This window comes from Vipera berus (assembly GCF_964194415.1).
Source record: "Vipera berus genome assembly, chromosome: 1".
Classification (NCBI taxonomy): Eukaryota; Metazoa; Chordata; class Lepidosauria; order Squamata; family Viperidae; genus Vipera; species Vipera berus.
Window position 1 is genome coordinate 289,987,551 of NC_138202.1, and position 22,419 is coordinate 290,009,969.

The 22,419-nt window shown below is 37.9% G+C and overlaps 1 protein-coding gene across 12 annotated transcripts in view; it reads right to left on the minus strand.

Moving 5' to 3' along the window:
- RGS7 (regulator of G protein signaling 7) overlaps nucleotides 1–22,419 on the minus strand; it is a gene marked incomplete at both ends in the record, with an annotated part of 189,726 nt that overhangs the window by 21,771 nt on the left and 145,536 nt on the right. For 11 of the 12 annotated variants that reach the window (XM_081323372.1, XM_081323366.1, XM_081323374.1 and 8 more), the window contains 4 exons: nucleotides 2,387–2,461; nucleotides 9,041–9,122; nucleotides 9,220–9,296; nucleotides 10,493–10,557. In XM_081323372.1, coding sequence (XP_081179498.1) covers nucleotides 2,387–2,461; nucleotides 9,041–9,122; nucleotides 9,220–9,296; nucleotides 10,493–10,557 — 299 coding nt within the window. The remainder of the gene's footprint in view (nucleotides 1–2,386; nucleotides 2,462–9,040; nucleotides 9,123–9,219; nucleotides 9,297–10,492; nucleotides 10,558–22,419) is intronic. The other variant, XM_081323373.1, reaches the window with a different exon arrangement.

Consider the following 22,419-nt stretch of genomic DNA (forward strand, 5'->3'; position numbering starts at 1 on the left):
CACTTCCACTCACGATGTTATCTAGTTTGGGTAATGAAACATCTGCAAGAAAACAACCAAGCTCAGAGAGCACCAAGAACCCCTCTTTTCAACCCTGAGCTGCAAACATTCCCCTTTATCGGCAAAACAAGTATATCACAGGGAGCTACAAATGTATGTGAGAATTATATTAATATTAATTATTGGTAGAATGGTGAAAGTGAAAAAGTGAACACTCTAGTGGTTTATTTGTTGGTCTCTGAATAAAGATTTGATTGATTGACAAAAGTAAGTTGAATGGGGTGGATGTGTAAAAAGAACAAGAGACGGATGAAGAATTAAGGAGAGCTAAATGAATTCCAGTTGAACAAAAATGTGAATGATCAGAAATCAAGAAGTATTTATTTATTTATTTATTTAATACTATTTCTATACCGCCCTTCTCCCGAAGGACTCAGGGCGGTGAACAGGGCAAGAATAAAAATACAAATTACAAAAGTTAAAACAAGATTAAATAAATGCCCACATACTAAAATACATCATTAAAACCTAATAAAAAACAGTAGTAACCCCCCCCAATCCCCTCATCAGGCCAGGCCAGCTTGTTCAAAAAAGTATGTTTTTAGCTCGCGGCGAAAGGAGCGAAGGTCGGGCGCCGTCTGGAGCTCAACCGGTAGCTGGTTCCATAGCTCCGGGGCGCCCACAGAGAAGGATCTCCCCCTGGGGGCCACCAATCGACATTCTCTGACCGGTGGCACCCTGAGGAGGCCCTCTCTGTGGGAACGCACAGGGCGGAGGGAAGTCGATGCTGGCAGCAGGTGTTCCCTCAAGTACATTGAGGTGGTTTGATCATATAAAGAGAGTGAATGAGGATAGTAATGTAAACAAATGTTTAAAGATAGGGTGAATGGATTGAATAAAGTGGAAGACTGAGAAAGACTGAAAGTTGGATGAAGAGTTGGATGAAGGCTTGAGACAGAAAGAGAGTGGACGTTCAAAGAACAAAGAGCAATGTATAAAGCAGGGGTCTTCAAACGTAGCCCTTTTATGACTCATGGACTTCAACTCCCAGAATTCCTCAGCCAGCCATGCTGGCTGAGGAATTCTGGGGCTTGAAGTCCACAAGTCATAAAAGGGCCATGTTTGAAGACCCCTGGTATAAAGTAATGAATGAATGTAAGGGAAAGAAGTATAGTTTGCAGGTTTAGAAAGGTATATTGAATGGTATTGGTATTAATAGATTTAAGGGTACCTCCTTGCCCTATTTCATATCTTAAAGCTATCTGGCTTACTGTTTCTTACTCCTTTTCTGTGCTTTGTACATTACTTACATCAGAAGGAAACAGTTGCTGGTTAGTGTGTGGGGGTAATTCTATTTATCTAGAGATCCAGAAACAGCTGTTGTGTTTGTGGGCTAATTTTTTTTTAAGTTACAAGTGCTGTGATGGCCTATTATTTGTACACATCTTCAGGGTATGCCAAACATTTGAGATGTGACTAATTCTTGGCACAACTCTTTTACAAACACAGCAGCCAAAATGTCATTATAGCCTACTGTAACAAAGCTGATTATTGGCTTAAACACTAATATTTTAACTGAACCACATTGCATTTTGGATTGTCATCTTATTTCATTCAAAACTGTACCATACACTGAAATTCTAATCTACTAACAAATTCTAATATTTGAAAATGTCACCACTTTTTTTATTCTCAAGTTGGATAGTTTTGTAGTCAGGACTGGGAATCTAATTTAGCTTAAAAAGGATGATTAGTTTTCCTTCAAAGACTAAATCAAGGACCAGTTCCTCTGCTGCAGTTATGTAGCCATATTGTTGGAACTCACACCTGCTATATTTGTATAATTACTATTGCCAGAAAAATTTCATGAATACCATGACTAGAAATATCCATGCTGTATCTGGCCAAGCAGTTACTAGCCATATCAGGACTTGCAATTCCCAATGTTACAGTAGATGTTCATGATGGCGACATACATCATTAACTAGATTTGTTCTTGATGAACAGGATAGAGGTGAGAGTTGAGTCACAAGTGCAGAAACCATTTATTGAAAGGTCATGCACCAAAGTTGCATTTGCTGTCACAGAAGTGGATGGGATGGCTCCTACCATCCACTGCAGTGAACGTTATTTGCAAAAGGGCTGAGTTTGTTAGAAGAACTGGCAAAGGTCTGGAGAATATTTTTTCTAAACATAAAAAAAATCTAAGCATTCATTCCATTAGAAAAAAAATATTTGTTACTAAAATAAATCCAAACCTGTTTCCATTTTTTAAAGAATTTTCTATCAAGGTATACATACCCAGAACTATTATAATGGATTTCTTCATTATAAGGGAAAGCAAAATATGCTTATATGTAAATAATTACTAAAGATAAGAACATACCTTCCTTGTTTTGTGAGGATTTCTCATTCTTGAAGACTTTTTAATATCAACTTCAGTCGTATTTACACATCCAGGCTAAAAATATAATGTAGATAAATGTGATTGCTTTACATTAGCATTTGAATTTTAAAAATTCAAATCCAGCATTTATCCTCTGTGTTATTCTAAAATGTATACACAATTACAACAGGCACTATTGAACAAAGGGTTTTTAATGCTCCATAACTATCATTAAAACTACAGGTGGTCCTTGACTTACAACTATTAATTTAATGACCATTCAAAATGGCACTGGAAAAAGTGACTTACAACCAGTATGTGCACTTACAACCATTACAGTATCTCCATATGTTCATGTGATCAAAATTTGGGTGCTTCACAATTGGCATGGATTTGTGACAACTGCATTGTCCCAGAGTCATTTGACTGTCCTTTGTGACCTTCCCAGACAGCTTCTGACAAACAAAGACAATGGCAGAAGCCAGGTCTGCTTAACAACATATGTTATTAACTGCAAGTGATTCACTTAACAACCAGGGCAAAAAAGGTAGTAAAATTGGGTGTGATTCACTTAAGAAGTGCCTTGCTGAACAACCAAAATTCTGGTCTCAGTTGTGGACATAAGTTGAGAACTACTTGTATATACATGTTGATTGTGACCAGTTCTTAACCCACAAACAAATTAAGATATTCTGTTTGCTTCTGTAATTTGTTAGAATGGTTTCAGCTAGTGAATGGTCTCAAAAACTCAAGCTGTCTTCACAGAAATTTTCTAGGTGTCATTAGATTTCACTTCCCACAAGCCCCGTACACGTAGCCTAGCAAGCAGGCAATATGATCAGACTTGGCCATTGCAGTAAACATCTTATATAATTATCTATATAAAATTACCCTTCCTGATGGCATGTTGTGTGCATGTGTGTTTGTGCACCTGTCAGTATATACACAAATATCCAAATATAAATAAAATTCCTATATCAATTACTGCTTATATCATAGAAACCCAGTGTATTTCTGCGGTTGTTTTAAAAGTAGCTATCTCATCTACTGTAAAACAAGAAATACACTTGATTCACTGGATGAATAAATAGACAACAGAGGTCCAAGAGCAAAAGAGTTTAAGGAGAAATCCCTTCCAAACTTTCCCTCACTGGAAAACCTGATAAGGGAGCAAGAAGAATGGAAGAAGATGAACAACAAAAAAGACAAAGTAAGAGACCTCCTGCAGATTTATTTATTTTATTTATTTTAATTCCATTTATATCCCGCCCTTCTCCGAAGACTCAGGGCGGCTTACAAGCTTAGCAGTAGCCTTCATTCTATGTATATGCCTGCTTATTAGGGCTTTCACACACACCCCAAGCGACATTATTACAAAGTCAGCTTAATTGCCCCCAACAATCTGGGTCTGGTAAGATGGTGTCTTACAACATGAAACTGAAGTAAGTTGTGGAGTCCTTGGTGCTCTCTGCGCTTGACTGTTTGCTTGCAGATGTTTAGATAGCACTGAAGATGATACCACAGTTCAACCCTGAGCCACATACATTCTCTTCTGCTGGCAAAACTGAAGTTATATGGAAAGGAATCTGTAGCTATGACTTCAGGCAAGAACATAAACATACCACAAAGCTATGCATGCCACGTGGTATGTTCATGTTCTTGCCTGGAAACCTATCTGGCAAATGTTTTCAGAAAATACAAAGTGTCAGCTCTACTTGAGGAAGTAATAAGAACTATAGCAACACATGGCCATACTTCAAGCTCATGAAGTTAAAGGTTTATCAAACAGTCAAAGGAAGTGCTACAACATGAGCTGACAGAAGAAGCAACTCTCCATAGGGAAAAATAAACAAAGGAATTGTCCCTGTGGGTAAGCATGATAAGAAAAAAGCAAGAAATCGCTAACACCCTAGGAGACAGAAATACAATTTAAAATTATTTTGGTAAGGTAGAGAAATAGGTAAAAATAAAGAATGAAATGCAAGAAACTTCAAAGCTCTTCCCACAGAAATCAGATGCATAGGTGTAGCATCTGGGATGCATAATTTGGTAATAAAGTGCTTATAACAATTTTGGAATAATATTGACTGCAAACCAAGTGCCAGCACCAGGATCTAGCTGCAAAAGGGTATGTGGAATTTTGGACCATATGAACAGTATAATAGTTTCAAAAGCACAAGAAATAATAGTTGTATTTTATTCTGCATCGATCAGATGCCAGCTTGAGTTTTGTGCCTAGTTTTTAGCACCCTAGTTTAAGAAGCATTCAGACTAATCAGAAGAGGTTCAGAGAAGATCAGTTAAATTAATCAGGGAGCTAGAAATTAAGTTATTTGAGGAGAGTGAAAGAACTGGAATCTTTAGCCTGGAGAACAGAAGTGTTGTGATTCAGGGTCAGCCTGTGGGTTCGGCAGTTGGGTCGGACGACTCAGAGGAGGAGGAGGGGGGTGTTGAAGAGCTTGCTGAGGGGATTGGACAGTTTGATGAGAGCCCCCAGCCAGGCCCCTCTCATCTGGTCACTACGCAGACCCAGCTGTGTGAGCCTGACAGCGTGGATAAAGATGACCCACAGCTGGCCCTGTTCAAGGATGCCCGACGCAGGAGGCAGTCAATCAGGAGTAAACAGAGGAAGGCAATGGGGCACCTCGGAAGGAGGCAGAGAGAGGCCACGCCCTGAACTGTATTTAAGGGGAATGTGTGGGAGGGCTGGTTTGCTGAAGGCAACCGCTTGGATAGTTCCTGTTTCTTAGCTCCTGTTTCATGGTTGGTGTCTTGTCTTGCTCTGTTTTATGTGAATAAATTTGGCAGGCTTTATTCCAGCCTCTTGCCGTTTGTAAAGGGGTTGTCCCTGCTTTTGCTGCAGGGCCGGTAGCAGGCTGGTACAGAACAAGAAGGTAGATGAGGGACACAATAATATTCCTTGTATATACAGAGAAGAAGGTAAAGATGTGTCATTGTTCTACATCCAAAATATGGAAGAATGAATTTCAGCTAATTGTAGATTCAGAATAGATTCTGACTGAATAAGAGGTTTTAAAAATTCTGACAGTAAAAGCAGTCTGACAGTGGGACCAATTACCCAGAAACTGACCTTATCTTCACTGGGTGTGTTCAAGTAGAGTCTGGACAAGTTTCTATTAAGAATCTTTCATTAACTTTTGGCATTGAGGAAGATGGTAGACCTGAAAGCCTAAAAGGCCCCTTCCAACTTCATGATTGTATGATTAAATATTTTAATCAAATGGCAAATAAATATAGGGCTATTGATCCACTGCTCCAATCATAAAGCATCTGTTTTTCATTTTACAAGCATGGTTTTGTAATGACTTTATTGAATTTAATTAAATCTTCTTGTTGCAATTGCTGCTTTATATGCCAGTGGCTCTGGGGAAAGTTTTGCAAACGAATTTAGACACTCTGTGAGAGAATGTCACAGCCTGGATATGGTATGATTTTAAGTTAGTTTTGCCCTTAGCATCATTGTAAGTTTTATAGTAAAATAATAAATATACATGCTACCGAGTTGCTGGTCCCAATAGTGGAGGACTACCTATACGATGCAACAAACCTCCATACTTATTAACATATATCTTTCCCTCATAAGTCTTACATTCACATAGAAACATATAACCTCCCACTCATATGAAAATTATATGAAGGTAGATAGACACACATCCTTGAACACAATCATCTCTGCTCATTATCATATATGCTTGTTACTTTATAAAAGTGGAAGTCTTGAAAAGAGAGTTAACATATATAGGCCATTACTTTTTAATCTTTTACTTATACTATTCTAATTTTATTAGGACTTGCATATCTTCCGTCTCACTCAATCAAATGAGCTTGTTAGTTTTGTGCATGAATACAGAACAGGATGACTGGCATCATCCAGAGGGACTCTTTTAGATCCAGCTGATCTTGGAAATAGTATCTAATAAAATAAACATGTTTGTAAACATGGAGGTCATGCAGTAGAGTTCATTCAAGACAATCCCACCTCCCCAATGCATGATTCAGGATACAACTTGAATAACTAAGATTATTTCCTCAAAATTACAAACAGTTCTGGTATTTCTCAGGCCAGCTATATTTAAAAGCCCAGGAACCTGTCGCAGTCCAGATAATGTTATTGGGAGTACAAAGAATCTTGCTCTGCAGTTTATGTTTTCCTCAAACCCTTTACTCACTCCTAATTTTTTAATGCTGTAGTGCTCCACAGGCACCGCATGAAGCATTTTCCTTCCTTTTCTCTAGCTATTGTAACAATAGTTATATAGAGAAAGGCAAAAGAAAGCTTTCCCTCCCGTCTTCCTGCCATTTCTTCAACAACAATGAAGGTGCCAGAGACCCTATAAAAAGATAACTCTATTCCTAAACCAATTAAACCACAAACCAACTCTCAAACCAACCAAATCTCTCCAAAATATTATAAGTACCGGTAAATCAAAAGACCCATCAACCCAAGAAGAGAAACAGGAATGAACATAAGGTGTAAGGACTGTAACGGCCACTATGTAGGTCAGACAGGCAGAAGACTAGCAGAGCATATCCATGAGCACCAACTAGCAGTCAGAAGATGCAATGAAGACTCCTTAATCTTACAACCTGTGGACAGACTCAACCACAGTTTCAACTGGGAATGTGTGAGCATCTTAGACCAAGCCAAGTCAGAAATGCTAAGGAATTGCTGGAAGATTGGCATTCAGATAAATCAGCCATCAATACAAACAAAAAATAAACTATATTTACAGACTATTCAAAAGAGATAACAAAAAGCTAAGAAGTAAACAAAAATACTAGAATATGTCCCCTCCAGCAGCCAAAACCCAAATTAGGGGAATTAATACCAGGTAAACAATCAAGTGGAAAACAGTACCCTAATCAAAGAACTACCAAGGAGAAAATTACACCCCCACTAAAACTGTCAAGGCAAGCTACTGTATATAAACAGAGGGCAAATGCCACACTCACTGGCAGTAATGATGTTACCTAAACTAAGCTATAAAACAACAGGCTCAAAATTAAGCACACCACTTAGTCTTTAATTCAGTATTGTGCAAACACTGCCAGTGCACAGTTGGAAGAATGAGTTCTTTTTCGTTTCAGATTATAATTGAACTGAAGCAGAATTCAAATGGCAATATGCTTGCTTTGGATTAGGTGTGAACAGGGCTTTTTTTCTCATAGAACGCTCAGAACGGAGTTCCGGCACCTTTTTGGGATGGAACCTTGTAGGGTAGGCAAGGTGGGTTGTATGGCATGTGTGAGTTCCGGCACCTTTTTCTTTTACAAAAAAAGCACTGGGTGTGAACATTGCAACTTCCAAGCCAAGAAATTGGAAACAGTGATGTAATAATTATAAATAAGCTTATAGATAATGAGTGCACTCCCTGTTGGGAATGCAGATGGTATTTACTAAGAGAATTTGGTGTTAAATTAATCCTATGACATCCACATTAATCCATATATTTCCCATCTTCCTAGGTATCTACAGTGAACTGTGATGTTAGAACTATGAAAACAGGACAAAAAAGCAGGACAAAAAGCAACGGATGGAAACTAATCAAGGAGAGAAGCAACCTAGAACTAAGGAGAAACTTCCTGACAGTTAGAACAATTAACCAGTGGAACAACCTCCCTCCAGAAGCCGTGAATGCTCCAACACTGGAAGTTTTTAAGAAGAGACTGGGCAGCCATTTGTCCGAAATGATATAGGGTTTCCTGCCTGAGCAGGGGGTTGGACTAGATGACCTCCAAGGTCCCTCCCAACTTTATTATTATTATTATTACATAAGCACAAAATATAAAAGCACAAACTCCACCCCTAGGTATTTACATGCTGACAGCTGATGCAGGTAAATAAGACCTGTGATATCATGATGTACTTCTTGGGGGTCAGTAAGTGACTTGTGAGTGTTTGTGTCCTTCCTTCATTTATTAAAAAATTCAATTAATTTTATTTTATTGATTTTATATTGATTTAACATTTTTGACCAGGGGCAACTTAAAGCAATTATTTCCTATTTTAATCCATCCTATTTTGAACCATCCAGAGATAAGATTCTTCCATCCCTACTTTTGGATAGGGAGGCACTGGCCCCAAAAGACCTGGGGTACAATCTAGGAATCCTCCTAGACCAGGGGTCAGCAACCTGAAACAGTGAAAGAGCCACTCGGAACCGGTTCCCTCACAAAAGGAAAAACTGGGAGCCGCAAAAAATGTGTGCGCATGTGTGTACATGCGCACATGCGCAGAACAGGGTTTGACTGAAGAGTGGAGCCAAGGCAAGATATGCACCTACCCTGCATATTTGAATTGATTGGTTGAACTTTTTTAGTCCCACCTTTTTGGGGGGGGGACTGCACGGCAGAGGACTGGGAGCCGCAGGAGACAGCTGAAAGAGCCGCATGCAGCTCCGGAGCCACGGGTTGCAGACCTGTGTCCTAGACTCACAGCTCCTGCTCAAAGAGCACCTGACAGCCAGGGCTAGGAGAGAGTTCAGCCATTTTTTTACTTTTGCGGGCCAGCATCACTGCATTTGTGAATCTGAAGTTACTTCGTATAATCAGTCAAGAGGGAGGGAGGGAAGGAAGGAGGGAAGATTATATCTCCCAATTTCTGAATGTAAGGTAAAGTATTAATTTACATACCACTGGCCGGTGTACATCCCAGAATGCTCTCTCCTGGCTGTCAAGGATTTTTCTTTCTATCTTATCCCGTTTCTTGTCCACTCTGTAGATGATGAGGCAAATAACATAAAAAGAAAAGTTGAAATGCCTTGAAAGACAGCAGGTGATGAATTTAGCAATAAAATGTCTTGGCTACTCACTTGGCTTGTGCTTCTGCTTGCATAAAAATAAATTCCCACTTCCGTGCAAATGCTCGTTGCAACCTGGCCAAGCTTTCCTGAAAACACACCACATATTAGCAAGTTGCTTCAACAGGAAGAACTTTGGAGAGCTTAAAATCTAGATTCAAGTCATTGCAATTTTCTTCTGAGATTTCAAGATTCCAAATAAGGGTTGCCTGAGCAGGCTCTGACCTAGTTAGTACGTTGATGGGAGACCACCAGAAGGCAACAGTCATCCATTCCAGTGGCAATGTAAAGAAAACTAGATGGATATACTCATCATTTAAAAAATGAGAAGCTATGTCTTTGTTCACTGAAATGTTTCAGTTCATAGACTCTATATTCCCCAGGCATTCCTTTGTGCCTGTCAAATTTTGCCTTCTCTCCCCAGTCCTAAATGAGATGGGAACTTGTTTTCTTTTGTTAATGGAAAATTTGCTTATACATTCTGCGCATCCATGCTCTCAAGAAAAAAAAATGGATCAAGACAAATGTTGATCAGTTAATATTGGTTTTTCTCCCACATATCAGACCTAGTTCTAAAAATTGTTATGTAAATAGGCAAATATTGTGGTCTACTTCCAAGTAAGATGCAATAATTCTGTTTCTTCAGATCCATAACAAAGCACTTTCCCCCTCCCACGGTGGCATGCTATAAATATATACGTTCTGAGCACTAAATGCATTTTTTTGGGATAGAAAAACACACTGTCCCCTATTTGAAGTGTGGGTGCAACCTGTAAACAGGTTAGCAGTAAAATAAAATTGCACTGACTTCCCAATCTGCATTCTTGCAGTGGAAAGGGAAGAAACTCATATTAGACAGTGTAAGTAGAGCATTCAGAGTTAGCTTTTCTCTGATGAAGCTTTCTGAGTTAGACTCAATATAAAACAAAGCAGGTTTATGTACACGTGGAACCCTTGGTTATTACCAATGTTGCTGAACATTTTAGAGATGACTTCATAGGGACGACTATAAGTCTTCTGCAATTTAAGTGAAGTGACCTTGTCATGATGCTTTTCAATCTTTGGAAGGTAATGTTATGCCGTAGACTTTGCCATTCTTTTTAATGTACTTGTTTCAAACTGTGAAGCTCCAATATCAATGCCTGCCTGCAAGTTGAAGATCCCTAATAACTATTTTTCAAGACCAGGATTGTTTCAAGGGCTTTGCTTTTGTTTCTGGCAGAGTCTCCAAGTCTCATGACCCAATTTCCAAGTCTCACATCTAGGAAAGGTTCCAGGTACTTACTGCTTCATAGTCTGCTAGCTCAAGCCGTGCTTTGTTTTGCATCGTTCGCTTGCAGAGGTAAACCGCTGGAACACAAAAAAAGAATCAATCATTTCTTGTTATCTCAGATACTATCTCAAAGCCCAGACATCAAGACCTAAAGACTTAATGTATGTTTCATTGAGTAAAAGGGTTCTGACCATCACAGCTCTGCCTGTGTTTCTTTTCAAAAGATGATAATCTGCCCCAAAGCATTAAAATGCAGTAGATGTCAAAAGCAACCAGCCATTATATACACTCTGTCTATAAATTAGTGATCAACTAATTTTTGTTTGTTTGCTTCTGTGTTTGCCATTTACTTAAGAAAGAATGCACTGCTACTAAACAAAAAAAAAGAATTACAAAGTCTGGCAAGTTTACAGCCTATGTCTGGAGGTGACTTTGAAACCCAAGGATGGCAAGGGTGGAAACGTGTTTGCCACTTGGAGCGTAGGAATTCAAATTGCTTAAGAAATAAGCGTATGCTATTGTTTATTATGTTCTTGTAAGAGTTAATGTTTGGTGCTCCTTCAGCCTATTTCCTTTCAATGTATACTGTTTTGTGGTGCAAAGCTCCCCCAGACCAATAAAACCTTGGAGAGGAGAGGAATATGCTTACATATTGAAACAGGACATTAGTAAGTACTTCACGTAGACAAACTTGTCCACAAAAATAATTCTGGGTCCTTTGACAACATATTTCCTATATAAGGCTCCAAATCAATGTTCTTCAAACTTGGCTACTTTAAGATGTGTGGACTTCAGCTGCCAGAATTCCCATGCTGGCTAGAGAATTCTGGCAGTTGAAATCCACAGATCTTAAGGTTGCCAGTTTTGAAAAACACTGCTCTAAATGCTTATCTAAAAAATGTAGTCAGGACAATTTAACAACTTGATTCAGCCAAGAAAAGAAAAAAGAAAAGCAGGTACATCAGGGAAAGAAAAAAAAACCTTGAATTTCTCTGTAATAAATACGAACTTCTGCCATTTTTCTTGTCTGGTAACTCAAGTTTAAAGGAGGACAAAAATCAGCCTGCTGAATGAAACAGCCCTGTGCTGTTTTCTCTATCCTTGGCAAATATTCAAAATGTAATAGAGTAGAGTAGAGTAGAGTAGAGTAGAGTAGAGTAGAGTAGAGTAGAGTAGAGTAGAGTAGAATAGAATAGAATAGAATAGAATAGAATAGAATAGAATAGAATAGAATAGAATAGAATAGAATAGAATAGAACAGAACAGAACAGAACAGAACAGAACAGAACAGAATAGAATAGAATAGAATAGAATAGAATAGAATAGAATAGAATAGAATAGAATAGAATAGAACAGAACAGAACAGAACAGAATAGAACAGAATAGAATAGAATCTGGAAGGGACCTTGGAGGTCTTCTGGTCCAGCCCACTGCTTGAGCAGTAGAACTTATACCATCTCAGATAAGTGACTGTCCAGTCTCTTCTTAAAAACCTCCAGTGATAGAGCACTCACAATTTCTGAAGGCAAGCTGTTCCACCGGTTAATTGTCCTCACTGTTAGGAAGTTTCTCCTTAATTCCAGGTTGCTTCTCTCTTTGATCAGTTTCCAACTATTGTTTCTTGTCTTGCCCTCTTGTGCTTTGGAGAATAGTCTGACTCCCTCTTCTTTGTGGCAGCCCCTCAAATACTGGAATATTGCTATCATGTCTCCCCTATTTCTTTTTTTCTTTAGACTAGTCAAACCAAAGTCCTGCAGCCGTTCTTCGTATGTTTTTATCTCCAGGCCTTTGATCATTTTAGTTGCTCTTCTCTGAACTAATAAAGTTTTATTTTGTTTATCTCTTATGAGGAAAGAGATGAGGAAAGAAAGGGCTTCCTAACAGTGAGGACAAGTAACCAGTGAAACAGCTTGCCCTCAGAAATTGTGGGTGCTCCATCACTGGAGGTTTTTAAGAAGGGACTGGACAGTCACTTGTCTGAGATAGTATAGGTTCTCCTGCTTGAGCAGGGGGATGGACTAGAAGACCTCCAAGGTCCCTTCCAGCTCTATTCTATTCTAGGGCTGAGTTCTCTAGCTGTCACATCTATATGACACAAGGCTAGGTAGCTGCACTGTCTCTATTCTTTCATTTTCTGTATTTTAACTTTTAGTCCTTAGAATGAAACAGGAACCCTACCTGTTACTGATACTAGAATTAGGGTGTGGGTACCAGATGAAATGCCTCTCTGGAAGATAGGGGTAGTAGCAAGAATTCCAAAGCAGGTGGGGCATCAAATGTGAAGATCAGAGAACCTCCAAGAGAGGAGTTTTGGGACTCCAAACTTTTACCCTGCAAGCTTTAGCATTCACTAAAGAAATGTATACATAGTCCTCCGTCAATGACTGCCCTGTTTAGTGACTGTTTGAACTTCCTGAAAAAGTAACTTTATGACCAATCCTTGGTGCAACATTCCCGTATATACCTCATGTGATCATCACTCAGGGGCTTTGCAACTAGTCGGCATTTATGACTGTTGCAGCATCCCATAGTCCCATGATCGCCATTTCTGAGCTTCACATTTGGCTTCCAACAAAGAGAGTCAACGGAGAAGCTAGCAGTAAAATTGTAAGTTGTAGTGACGTGATGTCTCATTCAACAATAATGGGGAAAAGTGACGTCTTATATCTGGTGTGATCATATGATGTCACACTTATTGTGTTACTGAGCCATTGTGGTCATTAAGGACTACCTGTATTTCCCAATCAATTCTGTCAAATTAATATAAATTAATTTAGCAGTATTTTAATATTGTCAAGCAAATTAATCACCAATGAATTTATCAACAGGGTTCTAGAAAAATTAAAAATATTATATTGTAGGTTGAGCATCCTTGCTCAAGCTCAGAAAGCCAGCATATCTAAAGTAAGTGTTGATTCCAATCCTATGATTAAAAAAACTCAAACTTAATATGTAGTCATACCAGAACTATTCTGGCTTGATCGCCTGGCATGAGGAAGATATCCACCTCTTCTCCTCTTCCTACTACCACCACATTTAAAACTGAACACAAGTACAACCAGCACTATGGTATTCTGACAGTGGAGCTGTGATGGGATAATAAAGGTCATTGCATTTGTCTATCAGGGGAAACACTGGAGCATCACAAGTGAAGCCAGTTAAGTGCCTGGAAAACTATCAGTTCCCTCCCCCAGGTTGGTGGATCCAGTTCATTTTTGTACTGATGGCCTTCTTTTCAACTACACTTAAAGAGCTCCTCCTTTCAAGCTATACTTAAGGAGACTGTACATATACTTTTGCAACCTTTTAGTGTTAGACTATACATACGAGGGCAATTCGGAAATAAACCTCCATTTGAGCATGCGTGAGAAATAGGCAGGGATAGCAACACCCATCCTATGGCGACGGTGGAAGGAGAAGGTTGTGTTGCAGTTGACTTGTCTGCTAGAACAATTGAAAATGAAACAGTTTTTTTAAATGAAACAGTGGCTTGTGTCGCACTCTTCAACGATAATGTGCCTCACGATGCTGTTAAAGGGTGGCTTCATTCCCAGGTGGGAGATTTTTTTGCAGAAGGAATTTCAAACCTTGTAAGATGTTATGACAAGTTCCGCAATATGAATGGTGATCATTTCAAAAAGAAATGTAATGCTGTAGTTTTCTAATGTGTATAATAAGTTCTGTATTTATGAGTATCTGTCATTGATAACCAAATGGAGGTTTATTTTCAAATTGCCCTCATAAATCATTTCCTCTTATCATTGGCCTCCTAGCTAGAACTGGAGACTCCTGAGTTGCCTCTGCATGTTGACCATCCTTGACTTAATATTTTCTACTTTCCAAAGAAATAAAAACAAAATATACCACTCGTAATAAGGTGGAAGGAGGAAAAAGTATGTCTTAATTTCTGAACTGCGAAACATTCCCTACGGATGAGCAGCCCTGAAATGTTAATAAAACAAAAAATGAAGTGTGATTTACTGCCTTCTCTATATTCATGGAATGTTAATACTTACAGTAAAAGACCAAATGTAAAGCAGCTTTAAAAAGAGACACAAATGTTTATTTCTTACGCAAACCTTTTTAAGGCATCCTGCAGAAATAGTGTTGTGTCTGAAATATACACTGATTACTCTGTTTTTCATTAAGCAAATTATATATATTTTCCCCTATTTCAAGCACAGAGGAACAACCACAAATGCATCCTCTTCCTTTGTGTTAGAATAAATTTGTTAAACATTATAGTTAAATAGATGAAAACAAACACAAACTACATAAAATAAAATAATACAAATTAGAAAGTGCATAAAAATATTATAGACAGAAAAGAAAAAAGAGAAATATATAAAAAATTATTTTCCCCTTCATCACAAGTATAAACACTTTTATCAACTTATCACCTTCTCTTAAAATATAAGAAATAATCTCTGCATCCCATATCACTTTCTTATCTATTAACAGATCATTATAATCTTATTGTTCAGTCCTGATCAGCAGAAGTGGATTATCAAAAATAACAATGTTTCTGTTTTAACCTTTATTAAATAAACTCACCTTTAGTCCTTCCTTTTACTCTTAACAATCTTGATCATTAATCCCTTCAAATAAAGCCCTTGAACCTGTTTTCTTTTTCATTTTTCTTTATTCATTCTCACAAAATCCTTCAGAACTAACAGATCTCTTTTGTAAATCCAACATAAAAAAATTGAGTTTATCTATTGGTTTACTATTTGTTCATCCCTTTTAATTATTAAAACATCAGCTGATTTCCTTTGTATATCCAATATAACATCATTTTCCATATCATTCTTGTAGCTTGCCATTTTAAAATCTAATTTCAAATCAACCTTGTCTGGTAAAAATTGTATCACTTCCATGACATCTTTTAAAAGCAGTCCATCTATAATGGCAGACGCATTTAAAATTAAATTCTGGATCCATTCCTTACAACTATCCTCCAATAAATCCAAGATTAAAATATTTTGCTTCATACTGTATTAGTAAATTTTCCTTTAATTGTAATCTTTAGTTCCTTCTGGTTTCCTCTAGTATCCAGTGTTCAAAGTCCTATACTATTATGCTTTCTTTTAGGAATTCAAAACAACATTTTCTGACAGAAAGTATTCTTATGATTAATTTCAAAACCTTATCAAATCTATCTGGATCCTTAGCACAAAATCAACATTCTAATCAATCTTTTGCTGTTTATTCCAAAAAACAGGGTTTCTTATGTCCTTAAACTGATCTTTAATACTTACTTTGTTAAAGATTAAAGGAAACTCACACATTATAAAATTTGTTGACTGAAGGGTTCTTAATAGCAGAAAAGCAGCTAATAAGCATTTTCCAAAATTGATTAAAATATGAGGCTCAGCAGAACTTTGTGTCCATAAGATTAGATTGCAGGTATGAGCTTGACAGAAATGCCTCAACTCAGACCCACACAATCACAGTGAGTATTCATGATAAATTAGGTGCCTCCAAGGGAGCAGAGAGGGAACTGCAGTGAGATTGGTGGCCAGTCAAACCTTTCTGGATAAAGGAGAGATCATGAGATTGCCCACCTGCGTTCTGGATAGCTGCTGAGTAAACTGCAGGAACTGAGGTTTCTCCTTCCTATAGAAACATACACTTAATTGATGTCAGCTGAACTAGATTCAGTGAAGTCTTTCTGCACCTGCCACAGCAGACTACAACTCCTGTAACTCACATCTGCATGATTACTGGATTATATTTAAGAGAAAGGATCACTTCATTCAAATGAGACAATTATGCTAGGGAAAGTGCTAAACTCTCTGCTAAAGCTTCAGCTACCATTGCTACTGCAGATATAGTTGTTGCTGAGATATAGCCTTTTTCTCCATACCACAATTGTCAATGGGGAAAAAGACATCATGAGGTAAGAATAGGAAAGGACAGGAGACTTTATTTTGCCAAGTATATTTAGATACACAAGGAATTTGTCTCCGGTGTAGAAGCTCTCAGTGTATATGCAAAACAACAGAGTAATAATAAGCATAATGATCCAATAAGAGGAGGTAGCAGAGATGAGAAGGATAATAATACTACAGCCATACTACATGGGTAAATATGCTTAGACATATGACAGCACTTCAGGAATTAGGTGTTCAGCAGAGTAATGGCAGGAGGGGAAAAATGTCTCTATATCTAGTTGTTTGGGCTTGCAATGCCCTGTAATAGTGTTCCAATGGGAAGAGGTGAAGCAGTTTATGTCCAGGATGTGAAGGGTCTCTCTATATTTTTTCAGTCCTCCTTCTGACCCATGCAATATACAGGTCCTTAATTTTTGACTAAAAAAAATGTAACAGGAAAAGCAACAGAGATAAACAGTGGAACATTTGTCAAATGCATTAGACAGAAAATAAAATTAACATCCAGAATGCCAACATCAGTGGCAGTTCTGCACACTCCTGTTGTTTCCTGATGATTAGTGAACACCTTCCCATTTTGGTAATTATTATTACGTACACAAAAATGTGAAATTACAGCTGCCAGTTCTTAGCTGGTGTTGGCTTTTATATGCACTGAGTTCTTCCCAAGAACCTAGGATGCCATGACACCCAGTACGTTGATAATCACTGAGACCACCATGGCTGGTTTATGCCATAATCTTTCAGTTTCAGTTTTCAGATCTTTACACTTTGGGATCTCCAACTTTTTATCTTCTACTCTCCTGGTATTTTAGTATTATTTCTTAATTTTGCTGATCAGGTGATGTCTCACATGGTGAATTCTGAACTAAATATATTTCAATCTGCTGAGCTGTCTTCATTTCTATAATTTTAAAAATATTTTTATTTAATTTTTTACTATAATTTTGGAAGAGTTTAAATGATAGAAGCCTTTCTGAATGTGTTCCACCATGTAAGAGGAAGCTATAAATCTCTTAAATAAACAATTCAACTTTTTAAATTGAAAGTTGTAATTTTTATTCTTGCATGCTGCATCTCTGTCATTCTTTAAGAGCTAACTGGACAAAATTGCTATTGTCAAACTTATTGCTTTAAAACCTTTTCAGAACTCGTTACAATGTAAGTTTCAGACAGTCTGCTGTAAATAAAGTCATCGAATTACCCTTAAAATTATTTAATTCTTCCAGGATTCTTGAGGGAAAACATTTCAGGAGAAATTGTTTTTTTGTCTACTTTTTAATTATGTTTAAGATGCGTGGACTTCAGTTCCCTAGAATTGGGAGCATGCAGACACAAATCCATACCAAATAACATAAATGTGCTATCAGGATTCAGGTTTTTTACAACCCATCTGGTAGACAGCACTTGAGGGAATGTTGCAGTAGAAGTTTGGGCAGCCATCATGGTATGGATCAAACATGATTTTTTTTGTATTTTGTTTCAAATCAAAACATGCATTTAAAAAAAGGATTCTGATTCTTATAGAATTGTAAGCATGAACTTTTTCCATGCATTGCCCTGAAGCTGATGGATGGATTTGTACAACATGGGAGACTAAGATGCAGTTGACTGGTTAGCGATTCATTTGTTGTTATCAATCTGGACACCTCTAGATATGCAGACAGAAACTTCCAGAAATAAATATTCATACTTTTGGAGGATAAAGTGGATATGTATGAACACAAGCAATGAAACTGATAAAGGGGGAAGATCTTGTAATAGTATATAGGAATGACTTTTGGAGACAGAATGAAGAAACTCAGACTGGCCTATAGATAGATAAGAGGCAGCTGAATCTGCAGAAGGAATGAGTACATGGCAAAAATCTCAGAAAGGACACACTTAATTTCTGGGATTGCAAATTTGAGAAAGGATAGCCATACTTTTCAGGTTTTGAAATTCTGTTAAGTAACATTAAAATAAAGATACAGCTAATATTCCTGGGTGTGCTTCTTGCCTCAACTATCTGGCAAAGCTACACTTGACCTGCAAGTTTGTCATATTTCCTCAAGTATATCCTTAATGAAATAAAGCTGATGCCTACTAGGGTTTAGCCCAGGGGTAGGCAACCTCGGCTAGGCTGGCTCAGAAATTCTGGGAGTTGAAGTGCATGAGTCATAAGAGCCGAGGTTGCCTACCCCTGGTTTAGCCTGTATGAAAGAGAGATAGTGAAGGGAAGAGCTACTAAACTTTTCCTAGTCTAGGGCAGGGGTAGGCAACCTTGCCTCTTTTATGACTCGTGGACTTCAATTCCCAGAATTCCTGAGCCAGCATGCCACGAGTCATAAAAGAGCCAAGGTTGCCTACCCCTGGTCTAGGGGAAAGGATTGGGGCAACACTAGTGCAATTTTCTGTGGGCATGGGACAAAGAAGGAAAGAATCCTCACTCAAGGAGAAATGACTTGCAATTGTCTTAAGATGAAACCCTCATGGCTAAGAAGGACAGGATCACATGTAGTTCCACTTAGACACAGAGCTAACATTATGAAAATATGTATTAATGCATTCATGGAACTGAATGACATGATGAAATGAGAATTATTAAAAGGAGAAGTTAACAGAAAGTTAACTTTGCTATATTGCTAAAATGTAATATGGGTCTTGAAATAGCAACTGAGATGTGCATGCCAATATGTAATGCTTAAGAGTGCACTGAACTTGGCCAGATAAAATTTTATTTAAATACAGATTGAGCTGCACATGGCTATTCATCATTACATTGCCACTTGTCTGAAGCCAGAAAATGTCATATTCTGAACAATTCTTTATAATATTAGCTATCCAGAGCCTGAATAGTTGTTGCATTTTTGCCTTCTGGTAAAAGGCAAAGTATATAACTTGATTTATAAATAATTACAGCTGAGCCATAACAAACAAACAAAGAGTGATCTTACTTGAAAGGTTATATAAGCCAACACTGATGTGTATATACAATATCCAAACTAGGGGGAGACAGTCCTACAACTGTGCAGAAATAGCAGTGAACTGTAATTTTAATGTCACATAATGGGAAAATATTGATTATAGAGAGAGTAAATGGAGTAACTATACTGGATTTAGTCTGAATTACCTTTAATTTAAAAACAAAGGTAGTTGTCCTCCCTCCATGTCTTTGTTCTGGCTACACTAGTTTTTTGAAGTATGGCTCCTGACACATCCCTTTGTTTATTTTTATTTTTATTCGTTTATTGGCCCCTAACACATCCTTTAAAAGTTAGGTGTCTGTCTCAGACCCTGAAAAATTATTCACTCCTGATATGAATGCAAAGAGAGCCCAGGGTGAAATCATCTGGCCGTGCATGCTTACCTTGAGCTCCTATAATAGAAGCCCATAGAGAAAGAAGCACCACCTGGTTTTTTGGGGCAGGCCTTGAAACCATCCAGATAAACACCATACAAGTGGGATAGCAATCTGCAGAATGGTACTGACTCAATGTTTGATTGCTTTCAGAGGAAGAATGCAAGAATGCTTCTCTTTAACAGATTTTACACATTAGTTATAAAGAAGAAAAATAAGCAAAACAATGTAAAGCGCGCGGAGGGGATTCCATTTTGCTCCTCCTACTGAAGTTACTACATCATTGCCATAACTTTGCAGCCCTTTGAGGTGGAAAACAATAGCTTTGAAAAATAAAAATCAATACCCACAAAGAAGTTATCTGCCCTGTCCTAGAAATATAAGCAAATTACATCAATAATTAAATAAATAGGTTGCGCTGGACTGTTGTTATGTAAAGCTAAGAAAGGCTGCTTCTAAAGAAACAGGTGATGTATAGATCAACTGATGCCAAAGATGCACTCTGTGCATTGCCCAATGATATCCTGTCATCCCAAATTGTGATATGCCAATATATATTTTCAACTTGCACTAAGGAACATATTAAATGGGCTTCTTGACATTGTTTAGTAAAGTTACAAGGATGCACATATACACATTATTCCAGCTGCATACCAAACATGTGTACTAGACAAGGAGAACAAATTTATATGAAAAAATAAGATTATACTGCAGTGTGTTAGAGATTACTCTAATATTAAGAAGTTCTACAAAGAAACATATTTTAGATTCTGGACTTTTTTTCTAGCAACAGATTATAAATACATTCCAACACAACAATTGCTTTTCAGATTCACTTGGAGATGTTTTGCTTTCCCCCTCTGCTCTGCTGTCAGCGACTTAATTGTAACTTCAAGCTCATCAAAGCCATATGTTTGTTTTTATTTTAGCATGTCTTTTTGGCCAGGAGAGACCAGATAATTATGAGATTCCAAACTATGAGCAAATAAGTGGACTAATTATACTTTATCTGTATTTACTTTGCAGGAAACCCACAGCTTTCTATATATAGTGGAAGTTGACTCAGAGATAGAATACTAGACATTATTTCCATTAAAACAATTATATCCTACTAAATTTTGACCAGGTCTCTACTCCATCCAGTCATCATTATCTTCAAATGTGCATCAAAGGACAAGAGTGTATATTGTTTTGAAGAAGAAATGATCAACCAATCCAAGGAAGTCAGAGTTTTCTAATAATCCCCATGAGCTGTAAAACTTAAGAAGGCTTCCTTGAGGAAATTGAAAGCTTGTTCTAATGAGAAACACCCAAAAGAAGCACAGAAAAAGTGTCAGGAGACATTAAGGAATGCAGAGACAGGAACAGAGACAGAGAGACAGAAACAAACAGAGCGAGTCAGAGGGATGTGTGGTTAAAAAAACATAAAAGGGAACAGTAAGAACTTCTTTAAATACATACCAAACTGAAAACCACTTCTTTACATGGTGCATTAATTTATTTATGGAATGGCCATTTAATATGGTCATTCCATAAATTAATGGATGGAATAGTGGCACCATGCATAGTGTTAAAAGAAACTGGATAAATTCATAGAAAATCAAGTTTGTCAAGAGCTATCGGTCTTGAAGACTGTGTTACATTGGGATTGGGGACAGCATGTCTCCAAAAAACAGTCTCAAAGGAATGACTGTGGAAGATGAGTGATGTCTCTGTGCAATGTAACACATCCAAGTATGGGCTATGGTAGATTGGACCCCACCATGGTGGGAAAGTCATGTGTTATAGACTTGCCCAGGATGAGCACCACTGGCATACTGGTCTTATTAAATGTGTTTTATATATAGCAAAATCACAGACCTAGAAGACAGTTGAAGAAAAAAAAGGAAAGGGGGGAGGGAGGAAAGGACATATTGGAAAAGCCAGTTTAGTGTAGTAGTTAAGTGATCAGGGTAGAAACCATGACTGTGAGTTCTAGTCTCACTTTAGGCACAAAATCAACTGGATGACCTTGAGACAGTCACTCTTTCTCAGTCCTAGGAAAGAAGCAACGGCAAACAATTTTGGAAATCTTTCCAAGAAAACTGCAGGGGTTTGTCCATGCAGTGAAGAGGAGTCCACACTGACTCGAAGGCACACACACACACACACACACACACACACACACACACACACACAGACAAATGGTTTTCGAAGCTGATCTCAGCCACCTGCTTCCTCCAGCCCAAGGTCTCACAAACAGATACACAGAGCACTTATTATTATGGCTCATTGCACAGTCAGCCAACTGTACAGACTGGATGTGGCATTTTTATCCACTTATTGAGTCCTTTTCCCAAGGACTTGGAATATGGAGATGTGGATGGTATTAAAGGTATCGTCACAGGATATAAACTGTTCCAAGTAAAGCGGCTTTTTTGCAATTGAATGATGGTGATTTTGTCAATGCTGATAGCATTCAAGGGGGGCTTTGGGATTGCACCCAAGGCACCTCTTACTATTGGTACTGTTTTCTTTTGCCACAGTAGTTCTACCTTCCCCCCCCCCAGGTCTTTGTGTTTTGTTATTTTCACCAGTTCTTTTTCTTCTCTTCTGCTGTCTCCAGGTATTACCACATGCACTATCCATATTTTTTTTTCATCTTTCTTATTGACAATAGTTAGGTCTAGAGTGTTATGCAGCACCGTTATCATTTTTATTAGCATTTG